General features: G+C 44.3%; 2 protein-coding genes across 2 annotated transcripts in view; one reads left to right on the forward strand and one right to left on the reverse strand.

Moving 5' to 3' along the window:
* On the forward strand, positions 1-1,319 carry LOC129006248 (collagen, type I, alpha 1b-like). The gene is made up of 2 exons (XM_054435762.1): positions 1-358; positions 736-1,319. Exons 1-2 carry the CDS (start codon positions 1-3, stop codon positions 1,281-1,283), a joined length of 906 nt encoding a protein of 301 aa, XP_054291737.1. The 3' UTR covers positions 1,284-1,319.
* A 2,990-nt stretch (positions 1,320-4,309) lies between these two features.
* CXCL12 (C-X-C motif chemokine ligand 12) overlaps positions 4,310-18,622 on the reverse strand; it is an 86,153-nt gene continuing 71,840 nt past the window's right edge. Inside the window, exons 4-5 of the transcript XR_008491959.2 lie at positions 7,023-8,254; positions 4,310-5,308 (exon numbers count right to left, since the gene is read on the reverse strand). The gene's annotated coding sequence lies outside the window, so the exon portion shown is untranslated. The remainder of the gene's footprint in view (positions 5,309-7,022; positions 8,255-18,622) is intronic.

Below are 18,622 nucleotides of genomic sequence, written 5' to 3' on the forward strand. Positions count from 1 at the left end.
ATGGATGTTCAGGCAACTGACCCGTTAGGACTGCAGCAAATGAACAGAAGCTGGGGGAGAGCGCGGGCTGGTGCTGTACGGAGCTCTGGCGCAGAAGGCGCTCACCAGGGGTGCCCAGAGCCGGGGTCTGTGCGCCGCGGGCTGGATCCGGGTCACAGGCTCTGGGTGGACAGAGTGAGAAGACAAAATGAGGATGTACTCCTCAGATGCTCACGAAAGGCCTCCTTCCCCTTCTTTGGGAACGACCCCCCCACCCCCTCCCCCCGACAGGCAGTCCCAGGCCGCGCCAGGACTCGGCCGCAGGCAACTCGGAGGAGCGCGAGCCCAGGAGCCTCGGGAGGGCCTCGGGAGTGGGGAGGTGAAGGGGGCGTCCGGAGGGCCGCGGGTGGGAGACGGGATAGGGAGGCGGGGAGACGGGGTGCGGGGTTGGGGAGGCGAGGAATGGAGGTGGGGAGGTGGGGAGGGGGGCTTCGGGAGGGCCGCGGGTGGGAGGGGGATGGGGAGGCGAGAAGCGGGGGCAGGGAGGCGGGGAGCGGGGCCTCGGGAGGGCCGCCAGTGGGAGGTGGGTGGGGAGGGGGGCCTGGGGAAGGTTGGAGCCCGCTGAAGGCAGGCGATGACGCGGGCCCAGTGTACGTCTCCTGGGGCTCCTTTCTAGGCCCAGGGAAGCTCCGTGTTGGTTTCTTTGTACTCATATCACACTCACTGTATTTCTTCTTTCCTTTCCTCTCCCAGCAGCTGTAAGCGCCCTACAGTTTGCATGGGAAGGCAACAGGGACTTCCCTTTTGCACTGTCTGCGGGTACCGCTGTTCCAGCCCTGAGAGGACGAGGGGACGCTGCGCTGTGGGGAAAGTCCGGGTGGCAGGAGGTGGCGGGGCTCCTGGAGGAGGTGTTGGGATGCGCTGCTGTGGCTGCTGAGAAAGGTCCCGAGGACGCAACCCGCCCCTTCCCCCGAGCTGCGAGGGAGCCCCGCGGGGAGGACGGGCAGGGTCTCTCGGAGGGAGGAACAGGGGAGCCCGGAGTCTCAGGGCGGCGGGGAGCAGAGGCTCTCAAGATGGCGAACGTCCCCAGACTGCCCTCCCTGCTCACTGCAGGGTCGCGCACCGGCTCTGCTCCGGGCCTCCCCTCAGCCCTGGCCTCCAGGCAGTTTCCATTTTTGCTAGGTGGATTCTGTGCGACTTCATTTATTCAGTATCTGGATCAACAAATGAACACTCAGAGAGGAAAAGGGTGTTTGGAGGGGTGGAGAGGTTTCCAAGCAGGTGCCCACCTGAGGGCCCCCTGAAAGGGGACTTAAAGCCGAGTTTCCAGCTGGGCCACCCTTTTTTTTTTCTTTCTTTCAGAAATATAAACAAAGAACTTGAATTATTTTGAAATAACTGTTGGTAGCTGGACTGTGTTCTCTCGACCGCAACATTGCTCTGGGACTGAACCGCGTGGGTCTCTGCTCTTCCTAAGTGTTACATAAGAATAGCGAACCCATGAGGTCAGCTTCTAAACCAGTTTCTTCCCATAACCTCCTGGACCAAGTCCCAGGCAAGGCCCAGAGGAGCTCAGGGTCCCACTCTCCCCGGGACACTCCTCACTCTCTAGTTGGAAAGAGGAGATGAATGTCCCCCAGTAATTGAAGGCTGCTCATGTTTGTGTAGAAAAGGCAAGCACAGGCCCATATTCTAGAGGATTGCTTGTGGCAGGCGGAAGGCCATCAAAGGCAAAACGAAACAAATGAAAAGGCATCTTTTGAAGCTAATGGAACAGATCAGGTGGTCAAAAATGGATAAACAATGGCATTTGGAGCAAAACTTTCAGCTTCTTCGTTTTAGTTAGACAGCCCCGGGAGGGCATGGAAGCTTCTCTCCCTCCTCATATGTCTTGCCCCAGGCATCTCTGTGTCTCTCTCCTCTGTAACATCCTTTATAGTAAGTGTAAGTAGGCCTTTCCCTGAGCTCTGTGAGCTGCTCTAGCAAATTAATCAAGTCTAAGGAGGCGTCCTGGGAACATTGATTCGTGGGAACGCCAGTGAGTCAGAAGCACAGGTAAGACCACCTTGCCATTGGCATTGGAAGTGGAGGGCGGGCTTGGGACATGAGGCTTGGGCTTGTGGAGTGTGAGGCCACCTCCAGGTAGAAGGTGTCGATGTTGGAATTGTCCGATGTAGAACTGCCTTCTTGCTTGTGGTGGAGAGAAAACCCACACATTTGGTCACAGAGGTCTTCTGTGTTGATTGTTGTTGAGTGAGAGAAAAAAAGTACTTTGGTTTGTTCTGATATTTTCAGAAAGGCTGTAATCAGTTCCTGGGCAATGCATCATAATACCTCCGCCTCAGTACACTCCCCATCCTGAGGGGTGGCGCTTGCCATTTCTGAAAGGATGCCTCTTTGGGGCCTGGGAGCAAGGCAAGGCTGTGTCATTTCAGTCCTCTCAGCCCAGTCTCCACCAGGCCCTGCCAGCCTAGAGTGAAAATGCATCTTATTGTCCTTCTGTCGCCTTCCAGAGCCAGACTCCTGACCAGAACACACATGCCACGCATGCATACACACACATTACACACACAGGCCCCACATGCATACACAGGCACCACACATTCATATGCACACAGCACGCAGGCATACACACATGCCACACATGCATACACACACACCACACCATCCCACCCACATCACATATGGTATACACAAGACACAACACACCGCACCATAGTCACATATGCTAAACATACCACATCATCCACAAGTGCACCTACACATGCCACACATCATGCCACACCATGTATGCTACTGCATGTTACACCATCCACACACACCAGACACACTACACACATCACACATACACCAGACATATTACAACATCCACACAAATATCCCACACATACCACACAATACACACACGCTTGCCACACACACACACCACAACACACACGCACACGATACCATGTATGCTATACACAAGTGCATGACATACCACCTAGACACACACATGCCACTCATACCACACTGGGCACACCACGCACACATCACAGGCACACACACCGCCTACTTGAATTCCACATTATACTTCCAGATACCACAGAAAACAGCATCCAAATCACACAAACACACAAACTGTGCACATAGACACATATACCACAAACATACCACACATCCACACACACTGCATACACACACCACATACAGAGACACAAGCCACATACACACCACAAAGTACACATTCCTACACCCAGCTCCTGCCATCGACACCGCAAACACGTTTTCACATGCTCATTCCACATACTTATGAAAACAAAAGCCGTCATAAACAGCACAGTTCAAACCTGGGTCAATTAAAAGAAGAACAAAACAGTTGTAAAAGAAACACAGTATTCTAACATGTTCACCTCCTCTCCTCCCACATAATAGTCATTTCTATTGTCATGTGCTTCACTCATCATTTTCTTTCCTTGAATAGGATCTCTGTGACATAGACAAAGCCACACTGAACTCATTTCCTCCAGAAAAGGCTGAATCCAAACTTCTCCCTGGCCACCTCTTCAGCTCTGGGGTATCCCCATCTGATATGAGAAGATAGGAGGAGGGAGGGAAGTAAAGATCTTTCTCTTCCAAAATTGTGTTTCATGGGAACCATTTCATTTTTTATAATTATAGCAAAATATAAGTTTAAGATTTTTTGTGTGTTGTATTTGGGTTTGTAAAACTGAAAAGTAATCACTGGAAAATATATCATTTATCCAATACCCAAATATTTCCAAATATATCCAACATCCAATATCCAATATATTTGGAAATATATCCAAATATATTCAATAGAAATTGGATAAATAACTTGCCAAATGCTGAACAAACAAAAGAGGAAAATATTACTGATCAACCCATTGAAAGAAAGGAAGATAAAGTCAGAAATACTGGAAATGTGATAAACGTAAAAGATAAAATAAGACTATTACTGAATGTATTGGTTATCAGAATACATCCAAAAATAAGTGGACTAAACTTCCCTATCCAAAAGCTAAGTACCTAGAGTGCTTCAAACAGCAAAACCTGATCCATCTAAAGTAAAATGAAGCATAGAGGTTGATACTTTGACATTTAGGAGTTAGGCAAGGATCTAGCAGATAAATTCAGATATAGACAAAGCAAGGAAGGGAACATTTATGTCAAATAGAGAAAGAAAGCCTAAAAATAGTCAATGAGGCAAAAATGATCATATTATTAATAAAATATACAATCCACAATGAAGACATTGAAGTCATGAACATTTGCATTTCAAATACTAGTCTCAGAGGAAATAATGTGAAAATACAAAACATAAAAATTTGATAAAATTGTTTGGTACTGAAAAGCTCTAACACATTGTACAGAATTTTGTGGATTAACGAGATAAAAAAGGACATACAAGGCGTGAATAATGTAATTAACAAACTTGGCATAGTACCTACATAGACAACATTGTAAGCCACAAAGAGACAAAGTAATATATTAACTCAATATTTATAAATATTGATAATGAATTAGGTCTAACAAAGTCTATTCTAAATAAGGTAGAAATTCTACAAGCCTTTTTCTGTCCGTACAAGTAGTAAATAATGACAAAAGGATTATGAATTTTAACCACATATAACTGTAAAACTACTTTTTTTGATCAAAGGACTCCAATCCCAAGGAGGGAAAGCTTTTTTCAAATGCAAATTACTTCCTTCCCACCTTCCTTCGGATCCCTTATAAGTAATCCAGGTCATAGGTGATTTTTATCAGACTTTGAGGGAAATAGTTCAGTATGATGCTATTTTAAAGTTCCCAAAGCATAGAAAGTTTAGAAATTGTTTGAAATTGATTATATAAGGCTAGCATCACATTTAAGCCCAAACTCAACAAAGATAACAATGAAAAGCATCTATAGAACAATTGCACTTAAGAGTATAGATATAACACTTCCTTATAAAATATTTTTACGTTAAATCCAGGAATAAATTCAAAGAATAATATACCACAAACTGCCCAGCTTTATTCCTGGGAATATGGAAATAATTTATTAGCATGACATATATTAATATAATTTATAATAATAATTTGTTAAAGGAGAAAATCCAAGTAATTATCACACTGATTACTTCAGTGGCAGATCATACAATTCAACAACTGCTCCTAAGTGTGTTTTCCTCACATCCTGGAGGGTATTTGTCAGAAGAGCTCAGCCAGCATTATACTGAGTGCTGAAGCACAGGAGAGATCCACGGTAAGGGTAGGAAGAAAATGAGGATGTCCACTCTCACTCAGCGTGATGTCTCAGCATTGCCATGCAGCCACATTCTAGCAACTTCAAGGAAGAAAGACAGATATGTTAATTATACAAATACTGGAAAGGAAGAAATAAAATGTTTGCTGTATTTAGATAACAAGACTATTCTAAATCTCTGCAAAGTAATCCATAAATATAGCAAAGTGTCAATTAACATCGCAACAGCATGCATTCTAAAAGTCATCTGGAAAAATGACTGAACTAGCAATACAAATGCTGATAACAGAAGAGAGGCACCGAGGGGCTTCCCCGGCAGGTTTTGCACTCTCACAATGCCAGGATGCCTTCCACTGTGCGGGGCACACAAGAGCACATACACATGTAAAGGTGTCTCTTTAAATCTCCAGGAAAAGGACAGATTAGTGGGGAATGCGTTGTGACGACCTACTAACCATCTTAGGGGAAAATAGTGTTACAGTCTTACCTCATACCTCACACCAAAATGAATTCCAGATGGGCTAAATATTTTTAATATTTAAAAAAAAAGAAATCATAAGGGCAGTAAAAGAAAACATTTAGTGAAAATTGTATGAATATCTGGGTGTGAAAGTGCTTTCTAAGCAGGCAACCAAAATCTGAAGTAATATAAGGAAAAGACTAATAGATGTTAATACATAAAAACTTAAAATGTGCTCTGAAATAAAACAAAAACCTGCCATGTACAAAATTAAGAGATAAGGAAAACTGGGGGAAATAGCGAGGAGGAAGGGAATTGCCAAATACATATAAAAGAATTAAAATTGCTATTACCTAAAAAGATCTTATAAAACTGTTAGGAAAAGGCAAACACACCAACTTTTAGAAGCAGAGAGAGAATACAAACAGGCAATTCAAATAAAACGAAATGCAAAAGACCAATAAATTTGTAAAAGCCCCAGTGAGGTATAATTTATAGCCCCAAACCAGCCTAGATTAAGGAGAATGTTAAATGTGCAAAAAGATTATGGACACCCTTGCCCATAAACAGCTGTTGGGGATAGAGTCACGGCCGACCTCCAGGACAACAGGCAGGAATTGGAAGCACACACTCCCTCAACTCCACCGTAGGAACTGCAGCCTCAGAACTGGTTCTAAAGAAAGAGTTCCAGGGTGCATAGCTATGCGATCAGGCAGTCCTCACAGTGCTTTCATTTTTAACAAAAAAAAAAAAAAGAAAGGAAAAATTTTAAATGACCATCAATATAGGTTTAAAGAAAACTCATAACCCTGTTCTATAAAATATTATCCAAAAATTTACATATGACACAAATCCATGTTTATGAACATAGAAATCTATTCATATTGACTACTAAATAAGGAAATCTGGATAAAGAACCGTATGGATAATATAATTAAAAAGTAGGGTGTGTGGGTCTGTCTGTCTAGAATAAAGCATGACCCCAAATATTACCAATGATTAAATTATGGCCTGAGCCTATTGACATAAGGCGGTACTCATTCATGCAATGTTAATTCAGAAGGCAAGTTGGATACAGAATGTAATCTCTAACTACCACCACTCTCAATTTGTCTCTCTATATAATGTGGATTTTTAAACTGTAAGAAAAATGACTGAAATAGTAACGGAAATTTTCTCTGGGTAGAGAGATTTAGAAAAAAAAGTCATTATTTTCACCATCTAAATTTGTGTATACCTCCTCAATTTTCTGTGGAAGGTGTATTAGTTTGCTAGGGCTACCATAACAAAATACCACAGATTGGGGGCTGAAACAATGAAAATTTATTCTCTCACAGTTGTGGAGGCTGGAAGTCTGAGCTCAAGGTGCTGGCAGAGTCCTGAGGCCTTTCTCTCTTCTTGGCTTGCAGATGCCCTGTGTCTTCACGTGGTCTTCCCCCTGTGTGTGTCTGTGTCCCCATCTTCTTAGAAGGACACCAGTCAAATTGGATGACAGCCCACCCTAATGACCTCATTTAACTTATTTACTTCTTTAAAGATCCTATCTCCAAATACAGTCACATTCTGAGGTGCTAGGGGTTAGGGCTTTAACACATGGATTTGTGGGTGGGAATGCCCAATTCAGCTCATAATAGTTGGCATGTGGTAATTCTATAATCTGAGGAAAACGTTAAAACAAAAGGAGAACAAGAGAGGGAGCAGAGGGTCAGGGCGTGTCCTTGTTGCCACCAGCACACAACCATGCCCCACTGCAGAACCAAGGCTGGGGGTGGTCATAAAGGACAGTCCGGGACAGCACTGTTCCAGAATGAAGAGCACAGGCTGGCTGCCTGGGCCTGCACCGTGGCGTGCACCAGGCCTTGCTAACACCCTTAGCTACTACTGGCACAATTCTGGTGGTCTGCACCAGGAATGCATGTGCCCAGAGGACTGACCCACCACCCTTTGAACCTTTTCCCAGAGGAGCCCTGGCACCTGGGAGAGACTTCCTAAAGCATTCTTTATAACAATCTAATGATAGGGACCACGCCATCTCTTAGAGATGTGTACGTTCAGGGTAAAATCTTTCAGGGGATGGCAAAATGTGTTGTTAATCCATCCTCAAAGATGTTTTTCTGTGCCATGCTACACACCTGGACATTAAAATTACTCACTGAAATGTTCTGGCCACAGGCTTTGCTAATATTGCTGGGTTTTGTTAAAGTCGTTTATCTTTCCTGGAGACATGAATGAGGTCCACCAACTCTGGAGTGGCCACAGGCAGCATCTCTCCTGCAGAGAGGCTGGGATGTTGAGAGGCTATTTTGCAGCCTGGTCTGCATCCCTGCACCCCACTTCCTCCCCGGCAGCTGATGTGCATGTGCCTGACCTGACCCCTAGCTACAAGAAAGGAGTCCAGGGTCCTGCAACTTTCTGGGGTTCCTTGGAGATTCCTGGTGTTGGGTAAAATGAGGGCATTCAGCCCTGCCAGAAGTGAAGAGAGTAAGTGAGGTGGAGACGAGGATGGGCCTGAATGAACACGTCCAGAAGCAGAGTTCTCCAGCCTTCCCACGGTGTTTCCATGGTGCCTGGTATAACAGAAAGCATGGCATTTTAACTGGATGCTGTGAGTCTCGTGTTTGTATCATTCCCCAAGAGACCCTGAGTTTCTTGATGGCAAGGGCCATTAAGGCCCAGCACAGTAGTTTCCTCATCTTTTGAGCTCAAAAAGATGTCCATTGAATGAATGAATACATGCATGACAACATAAAGAAATAAATCGAGGTATTTTTAGATGTAGGCATCACAATGCAAATCAATTATGATTGTTCATGTTATTACTACAGCTTACCTCACCAGATAGTCATCTGGCTACTTTTTGCTTGAGCAGAAGATGCCTAATTGCTGGAAACTAAATGACTCAGCATCTCACCAGCCTTAGTGACAGACATGCCCTCAGGCTGCAGCCTTGGCTCTGCTCCCTGGAATTAGATGTGGTCAATGGTTCTGATTCACAGAAGCTGGTTTACCGACTTGTCTGTCTGTCTTGATTTGAGATGTAGCTCACCTCACTGCCCGTCATCACTGGAGTTAAAATCCCTGTGGCCATGGTCTGATCAGTCATGATGGTCATGATGATGCTGGGAATTTGAGTGTGTGGGATCATTTGCATTCTATCGTAGAGAAAGCACAGCTGATCGCCACATCTCTCACAGCACCTGCTTCTCGCTTCCCTGGACCTAATTAATCTCCTTGTGTCAGAAATTTGTTGGCCCTGAGCCGACTCCAGGGGATGATGGTGCCAGCTCAGCCCACCAGCCAGGGCTGGGAGCCAGGAGCCAGCACAGGGGATGCAAGGCCTAGACAGCAAAAGGAGAGAGAGGAGCAGAAAGCTGGGAATGTTCCTAGGCTCTAGGACAGACTAGCAAGTATCAAAGGATGATTCTTGAGAAGAGAACCACCCCAAGATTTTTTAACAGCTCCAATAAGGAAATAATAAGGTCTGTGCTGAAGGAGGCCATGACAATGGCCTCCTTGATATCTAAGGCAGGATTTCAGGAAAACCTTTGGGAACAGTGAGAAGTAGGGGACATGTTGCTGCAGAGGTGCCCAGGCCTCTTGTCTGAAGGCACCATGGACTCTTCTGGATCAGAGCACTCAATGTGTCCACAATGTAGTCATTCAAAAAGTCTTTTTAATACAGCACACAGCAGGACAAGTTATTCTTTGTATGACACATGGCTGCTTGGCATTATTCCAGCTTTCTGTATTACTGTCACCAAATAAATTGAAAATTAAGAAATAGAGATATTTTGGATAATCAAGTGTTATTTTCCCTGCCCCCATCCCCATCTCTTCATTTCTGGAAAAGCCACAGCCCAGGTGCCTCTGTGCTGGGAGGTGAGAGTATTTCTGAAGAGGTGGTAGAAGAGAACTAATGGGATTATCCGCCAGAGTGATCATTTGCAAAGAGTAGCTCATGGTTGCTGGAAAGGTTTCCACTGCCATCACCATTGACCACAGTTATTTGCTCTACTTGGTGAAATGATTTTAATAAGTTATCTGAAATCAAGTATTATTAAGTTATGCCAGTCAAGGGGCTCTGCCCAGGTGGGCCTTAAAATGGCCCACTTAGAGGAGATAGGAAGCTGCATCCCACCAGAATTATGATGTGACCTTAGGCACATTGTTAACCTCAAGTTGTTGAATCTCCTGAGTCTCGTTTCATCATGTGTGAAATGAGAAAACAAGGCAGTTGTCAGGGTTCGAGGAGCTAAGAGATGTAAATCCCTTAGCATGGTGTCTTGTCACATGTGGGGGTGCTCAGTCAGGTCAGCTGCTGTTGTCATCATTACTACCGCTGATGTTAAACTGTTAGGCTTTGAACAAAGTAGCAATAGAAAGCATCATGTTCCTAGGTTAAAATTTCCCCTGTTAGGAAGATTAGAGCCAAAAAGAGAGATATCCCATCAAAGAAAAGCCCCAGGAACAGATTGAATCACTGCCAAATTCTACCAGACATTAAAGAATAAATACCAATCTTACTCAAACTCTTCAAAACAAATGGTGAGGAGGGAGTACTTCCAAGCTCATTCTAAGAGGCCAGCGTTACTCTGATAACAACACTAGACAAGGACACAACAACAACAAAAAACTTCAGGCCGATGTTACTAATGAATATAGATGCAGAAATCCTCAACAAAATATTAGCTAGCCAAATTCAACAACACATTGAAAAGATCATTCATCATGACCAAATGGGACTCATCCCAGTGATGCAAAGATGGGGCAATGCAAATAAACATACACATGCAACATATGCAAACAAACAAACATAATACATCACATTCACAGAATCAAGAACAAAAACCATATGATTATTTCAACAGATGCTGAAAAAGCATTAGATAAAATTCAATGTCCCTTTATGATAAAACCCTTATAAAAATGGGTAATCAAGGAACATACCTCAAACTAATAAAGGCCATATATGACAAAGCCACAGCTAACATAATACTGAAGGGGGAAAATTTGAAGGCCTTTCCTGTAAGAACTAAAATAAGACAAGGATGGCTATTTTCACCACTATTATTCAACATAATACTGGAGGTCTTGGTCAGAGCAATTAGGCAAGAGAAAGAAATAAAAGGCATCCAAATTGGAAAAGATGGAGTCAAATTAGTCTTGTTCACAGAAGGCATAATCTTGTACTTAGAAAAACCTAAAAATTCCACCAAAAAACTGTTAAAACTGATAAATGAATTCAACAACATTGCAAGATACAAAATCAATATATTAATACAATCTTGGTAACATTTATAAATGCCAACAGTGAACAATCTGAAAAAGAAATCAAGAAAGGAATCCTGTTTACAATAGCTATAAAAAATATAAAATACCTAGGAATCAATCTAACCAAGGAGGAATCAATCTAACAAAGGAAGTGAAAAATCTCTACAAGGAAAACCATAAAACTCTGATGAAGGAAATAGAAGAGGACACACATGCACGATAGAAAGATATTTAATGCTCATGGATTGGAAGAAATAACATTATTTAAATGACCATACTACCCAAACCAATTTACAGATTCAATGTAATCCCTGTCAAAACATCAATGATATTCTTCACAGAAACAGAAAAAAATCCTAAAATGTATATAGAACCCAAAAGACCCTGAATAGCTAAAGCAATTGATATGGTTTGGCTCTGTGTCCCCATCTAAATCTCATCTCGTATTGTAATCCCCATAATCCCCACGTGTGGGAGGGTGGGACCTCGTAGGAGGTGACTGGATCATGGGGGCCGTTTCCCCCATGCTGTTCTCATGATAGTGAGCGAGTTCTCATAGGATCTGATGGCTTTGTAAGTGTTTCACAGTTCCTCCCTCTCTCTCTTCTCTCTCTCTCTTTTGCCTGCCGCCATGTAAGACATGTCTGCTTCTCCTTTTGCCATGATTGTAAGTTTCCTGAGGCCACCCCACCCATGTGGATCTGTGAATCAATTTAAACCTCTTCCGTTTGTAGATTACCCAGTCTCAGGGAAGCTCTTTACAGCAGCATGAGAACAGACTAACACAGCAATCCTAAGCCAGAACAAGGCTGAGGCATCACATTAGCTGACTTCAAAATCTAGTACAAAGCTCTAGTAACCAAAACAGCACGGTACTGGCATAAAAATAGATACACAGACCAATAGAACCCAGAAATAAATCTACACATTTACAACAAACTCATCTTTGACAAAGACACTAAGATTATACAATGAAGAAAGAACAGTCTTTTCAATAAATGGTGCTGAGAAAACTGGATAACTATATGCAGAAGAATGAAACTCAATCAAATCAAATCAAATCAATATGGATTAAAGACTTAAATCTAAGACCAGAAACTATGAAACTACTTAAAGAAGACAGGGAAAATGCTCTAGAACATTGATCTAGGGCAAAGATTTTTTGTATAAGACCTCCAAAGCACAGGCACAAAAGCAAAAATAAACAAATGGGATTACATCAAGCTAAAAAGTTTCCACACAGTAACGGAAACAATAAAAAAAGTGAAGGGACAACCCACAGAATAGGAGAATATAATTGCAAGCCATCCATTTGGCAAGGGATTAATAACCAGAATATATAAGGAGCTCAAACCACTCAATAGCAAACTCTTCTCAGGAGAGTAGAGAAAGTCAAACAAAACAAAACAAAAACAAAAACAAATAATCTGATCAAAAATTGGATCAGACATTTCTCAAAACACGCAAATCATTGACAGAGATATTAAAAATACTAACATCACTAATGATTGGAGAAATTCAAGTCAGAACCACAATAGATATTATCTCACCCCAGTTAAAATGGCTCATGTCAAAAAGGTGAGCAATAACAGATGCTGGAGAGAATATGGAGAAAGGGGAACCCTCATGTGCTGTTGGTGGAAATGTAAATTTGTACAGCCAGAAAGAAGAACAGTATGGAAATTCCTCAAAAAAACTAAAAATAGAACTACCATATAATCCAGCAATTCCACTGCTGGGTATGTACTCAAAAGAAAGGGAATCTATCAGAGAGATATCTTCATTTGTAAGTTTATTGCAGCACTATTCATAATCACCAAGATTTGTAACAAACCTAAGTGCCCAAGGATGAATGAATTCTTAAAATATGGTATAAGTACCAATGGAATTTTATTTAGCCATAAAAATAAATGAAATTCTGTCATTTGGGGTAACATGGATGGAACTAGAGGCCATTTAAGTGATATAAACCAAGCACAGAAAGACAAATATCACATGTTCCCACTCATATGTGGGAGCTAAAAAGTAAATCTCATGAAGGTAGGGTACCTTAGTGGTTACCAGAGGCAGGAAGGGGAAGAGGAAGGAGACATGAAAGAAAATAAAAAGAATATAAATGCATTTATTACCATTGAATGTACACTTAAAATGGTGAAGATGGTAAATTATATATGTAAAAATTAATCTAATTTTAAAAAATAACAAAAAATAAATACAAAAAAAAAGAGATAGCAATTCCCACAAGAAAAAAAAAGTTAGAAAAGTGTTCTATATAGGAAGAGATCCAGGCCCAGCATGATCTTTTCTAGGGTTTATCAGTATAAATCGAGGCATGTATAAAAAAAATTTCTAGGGTAGTCAAGATTTTACTGTAAAGCCAGTAAAGGGACTGAAATGCAACCACCAAGAATATTAAGGAAAAGAAAGGATTAAATTTGATTATTAGTAAATTAGAACAATTTACTCCAGGGATGTTGAAAATGGATGAAATCACTCCCTTTGCCCCTTTAAAAATCACCAAATATAATTAACTTGGGTTCAAATGCACACATCAAAAAGCAGGAGCATTTATGAGAGTTGTGTGATGGGATTTGATGTGAAAGGAATCCACATAAAATGTTCCTTCCCCAACCACCGGGCCTGGAGGACATCAATCAGTCCCATAGTGATGGTGCCATCCAATGCCAAGGACAAGAGATCACACTCAAGGAGTCACCATGCTTCTCAGAGGACAGGTCAGAACGTTCCCCTGCCTTCCATGTGGATAGCAGTGTGGCACATACAAGTTGCATTACTTTACAGCCACTCTTGCTCTTTTGTTCCCATTCATTTTAAAGCTATGAAGGACGTTGAATGAGGCAGCCATGGTTTCAAGGAATTGGGTGACTTGCCCAAGAGAGCAGAGAAAGTCACTAGTGAAATTGACCTTAATTCCCTTCTCAAGATCTCCTGGCCTGGAAATAGCACACACTGATGCTGGACTTGAAACTTGAGCAGCAGGGTATGAGCTGTGTCACAATGTTTGGCACTAGTAAAAGGCCAGCCCACAGAAGTTGGGATGCTGAGAAGAATTGGAGAGTGGAACAAGGGAGAAGAAAAGTAGAAGACAACACTAAGAAACTAATAACCTCTTTTACAAAGTGGAGTGTCGAGAGTCTGTCAAAAGTTGTCTTAGTCCGTTTGTGTTGCTATGAAGGAATACCTAAGGCTGGGTAATTTATGAAGAAATGAGGCTTATTTGGCTCATTGTTCTACAGGCTGTACAGGAAGTGTGGTGCTAGCACCTGCTTCTGATGAGGGCCTCAGGAAGCTTACAATCATGGCAGAAAGTGAAGGTGGAGCAGGTGTGTCACATGGTGAGAAAGGAAGGAAGGGAGGGGAGGAGGTGCTAAGCCGTTTTTAACAATCAGGTCTCATAGTAAGTAACTGAGTGAGAACTAGAAGAGTGCCCACAGGAGGGCACCAAACCATTCATGAGGGATCCATCTCATGACCCAAACACCTACCAGAGGCCCACCTCCAACACTGGGGGGTCACATCTCAACATGAGATTTGGAGGGACCAATATCCAAGCTATCTGAAAAGTAAATGGAAATAGAAAGAAAAGGATGAGTGTATTATTTGAAGTTACAATATTATCAAGAGAGATGCTAGAAATAATCTAATTCTCAAACATTTCAAAGAACAGAGGCGGGAAAGGTTTGGTTGTCAGGGAAGCAAATCTTCTATATGCTTGACGAGATGTGGATAAATAGGTCAATAGAGATAAAGCATTTTATTTAGAACCGTGGGATAGGCCTCAGGACAATTACTAACAGAAATACTAAAAAATCTCTGTATTGTGGTTCTGGGCTGGGGTGGCATCTGGTGAGAGGCTGCTCTTTCGTATTATAAGCGCTTTGTAATATTGTATTTGATTTGTTACTATGAATGTCTATTACTTTAATTTAAAAAATGACACAAGATCAATTTTCTGTATTTCTAGCATAGAGACAGTTGCTGTCTTTTCACAAAGAACGTTTTAAAGAGAAATCCCTACAGAAATAATAAATAACATGCTTGTCATTCCTGACTCCCAGGGGACATGATTGCTTTAAAACATAGGTTTTATTCGTTTAGGTGTGGCAAGACCAACAGATAAGGAGGGGACTGCTGTTGAACAGATAGTCTGTCATGCACAGATCTGGAAAGGAGGCGAATGCCTTGCCATGGGGGCCACGCTCTGCCACGGGGGACCACATGGGGAAGCTCCAGCGTTGGTTAGAAGTGTGGGGGGAGCTCTAGCAAGAGCCTTTAATGTGGTTTTTGTGAGAAGGAACCAGCAAGGCAGTATAAGTAGACTTAGAATGGACTACTTTGAATAATTTTAGTGGGCTCTGGACACAGGGGTGTCATGAGTTGCCTGGTGCCTGGCCCTGGGGTGATTAGGGCAGGTGGCCGTGGCCCAGAGGGTGAGAGCCCAACGGAGGAGGTGGTTGGGAGGGCTCTGGAGTGGTTGGTTTGCATTGGAAAGCTGTGCTTGCCGAAGTCATTTACCATCTCTAGGGACTGGCCAGCCTGGGAGGGGCAGTCCCTCCAGGCCCAGCAAGGCACCGAGATTTCTACACCTTTTGAAATAGTTTAGTCAAAAAGCACCCAGTGTCTATTTCTTGTAACGGCAAAAACAATATTAAAAAGAAAGCACTGATTGCTAGATATTGCCACCCTAGGTAGTGGTCACAAAGACCATTAGCCCCTGAACCCTCATGGATGGGTGTTAACAGAATCTTCTGTTTCTACCTCTGCTGTCCTTTCAGCCTTTCCCATTGTCCCCTTTTCTGCCTCTGAACCAGAACAACATGCATAGTCCATTCAGTGGGCAGTGCGTCCTCAAGGTGAGTAGCTCTCCTGGACCTAAGTCCTTGCACAGCGAGCAACCTTCTGGCTTGCACTTGGCCACTGCAGAAAAAGGGAATATGCCAATCCTTTCCATGGGAGCATGGGACATCTCAGAGCTCATTAACAACTGATGCTTTGGTTACATATCAACTTTGTGTTTTTCATTATCACAAGCTAATTCCCACACCAACATTTTGGACCTCTAAGCAACTGGCCGGGTTAAGCTTAGCATCCTGGTTGATATTTGGTTGCTATCACTTTAATGTTAATAATAGTTTCAATCAACCAGCTGGCAATATGGTAATTAGATAAAACCTAGAAACAGGAAAAGACAGTAAAGGTGTCAACCTGGGATAGGGAAGCAGAGTGGCAGCCTTCTCTGTGAACCTACCTAGCTTGGCTAAATTTTCATAACACAAACAAATACAAGAGCACTCTGCTATTAAAAAAAAATCTGGGGCTCATCAACTTTCTTCTCGTTTTTCCAGTGAATGGTTGGCAGAAATCTTCCAAACTGTTTACTTGACAATTTGTTTAAAAGTATAGTTTTGCAGCTGGGTGATTTGTTTGCTCTTTTCCCTCCAAGAATCAAGTGTTACAATCAGGGATTGCTTGTTATGATGGAAGCCGTGCGGGCGGTTTGGATTTTGATGGGTGTCCCCACCCTGCTGGCAGGCAGCTGGCTTTGGAGGCCTGTTCTGGATCCCTCTCACTGACTGTATCTCCCCTCCCTTGGTCCAGGCTCCAGTTTACATGGCTCTGCCATCGGGAAGTGGAATGGCAAAGCATATGCAGCCGTGCTGCTCACCAGGTACAAATAAGAGTTGTGTTGCTGCTCATCTGGGGCTGCTGGCTGCCTAGAAAAATGAAATAAAGTGAGTTTGTAACAAGCAAAGTCCTGTGAATTGTGGCCTCTTTCAATCATAAACAGACAGTTTATCCACAGAAAAGATCATATGGCCCAAAGAATCAGAGTGCCTTTGGAAGAGTAATCCACGTGGTTTTATATTAACGAGGGGAGGGAGGGAAGGAGGTGGTCGGGGGAGGGAGAGAGAGAGAGAGCAAGCCAGGTTTCTCCACAGAAACAGAAACGATAGGATATACAGATATAGGTGGATGAGGAGAGCTGTTGTGAGAATTGGCTCACTCAATTGTGGATGCTGAGAAATTCCAGGCCACACCATCTACAAGCTGGAAGCAGGTCCAGGCCAGTCCAAAGACCTAAAATCCAGGGAGGAAGGGGACTGGTGTAAATCCCAGAATCCAAAGGCCTCAGAACCAGGAGCTCTGATGTCTGAGGGCAGGAGAAGGTGGATGTCTTAGCTCCAGAAGAGAGAGAGAATTCACCTTTCCTCTGCCCCTTTGTTCTCTCTGGGCCCCCAACAGGTTGACCAGTGCCACCTACATTGGTGAGGGTGGACCTTCTTACTCAGTCCACTGATTCAAATGCTTATCTCTTCTAGAAACGCCCTTACAGACACACTCACAAATAATGTTTTACCAGCCATCTGGGCATCCTCACCCCAGTCACGCTGACACCTAAAATTAACCATCTCAGAAAGCCAAAAGGTGGCTGGGGACGCGGGGGCAGCATCAGCCGGCTCCCCGCCCCCTGACCAGGAGAAGGTGTGCACCGTAAGCACTCCACCCTCCCATTCGGCCTCTGGACCCAGGTGGAGCCACTGGGGACTCATCCTGCCTGGTGCGGAACACTCCCTCCCTGTGATGTGCAGTCCGCAGGTGGAAGCCTGGAGGGCCCACACGCTTCCGAAGCAGGGTTGTCAGCGGAAGCTGTCTAGCGGGGATATGGCGGTGGCAGAAGTGAGGGGGCTGAGGGGCGGGGCGGATTTTAGCAGGAGGATAGAGGGGAATGTCTCTGTTTCATAAAGCTGAAGTGTGCCCAAGCAATGTCCTGGCATCTCTGTGAAAGGTTAGCTGCCTGGTGTGACTGAGAGACCGGAGGTTTGGCCCTGGAAGGTCAAGTGTGGTGGTCTTTTTCTTTTTTCCACTTTTTAACCTTTTTCTACTGTGGGGAGGTCGCCCAAGATTACTGAATTTGCTAACCCCACGGGAAGTAGGCATTTGAGTCTAACAGCGCCATCCTGCACTCCACAAAACCCTGTAGAGCAATGTTTGCTCTATGATGTGTGAAGGTGAAAAGCCACTCAGGAAACCAGAGAGATTTGGCACTAAAATATATGTTTTTCGTATCCAGGGCAGGTTGGGCTTCCCTTCATCACACACCAACAGATGCACACGGAGCCCCGCGCGGCCCATTCCTGAGGGCAGATTCCCCAGGGCAGGGCGAGAAAGGCCCTCGGGCCCCTGCCTGTGTGCCCATCTCTCCATCCTGGGTCGAGGATGAGCGAGTGTGCGCAGGCCCAGCGTGGGAGAGGCAGGCGGGCCAGGAGCCGCCCGCCAGAAAGGTGCCGCTCCGCCAGAGGCGGAGGGGAAGGGGAGAACCCTGGGCGGTGATGCTGCACGCTCCTGGGGAACTGCATGGAGAAGGGGAGGGCGCGCGGGGCCGGGTGGTCCAATGCGCTCCGGCGCGGCCCCGGCACCCGTGGGCACCGCCATGTCCTTCGCTCAGCTCCGCCGCGGCTACCTGCGGGGTCTGCGCGGGTGCGGTGGCCGGGTGAGCACGTCTATGCCCTTGCGCGGCCTGCTTTGTATGCTTCCTGCCCGGCCCGCGCTTCCCCTGCCTGCATCACCCGCTGCCGGCGTGGCTCGGAGCGCGCCCTCTGCTGGACCGGCCACGGCCGGCGGGCGGCTGCCTCCAGGCTCCA

The sequence above is a fragment of the Pongo pygmaeus genome, chromosome 8, assembly GCF_028885625.2.
Source record: "Pongo pygmaeus isolate AG05252 chromosome 8, NHGRI_mPonPyg2-v2.0_pri, whole genome shotgun sequence".
In the NCBI taxonomy this organism is placed as follows: Eukaryota; Metazoa; Chordata; class Mammalia; order Primates; family Hominidae; genus Pongo; species Pongo pygmaeus.

Excerpts from the sequence above, each read along its gene's own strand:
- LOC129006248 (XM_054435762.1), top strand. The coding sequence starts at position 1 with ATGGATGTTCAGGCAACTGACCCGTTAGGACTGCAGCAAATGAACAGA. Across the intron at positions 359-735 it reads AGGGCCTCGGGAGTGGGGAG|CTGTAAGCGCCCTACAGTTT; the intron begins GTGAAGGGGGCG and ends CTCTCCCAGCAG.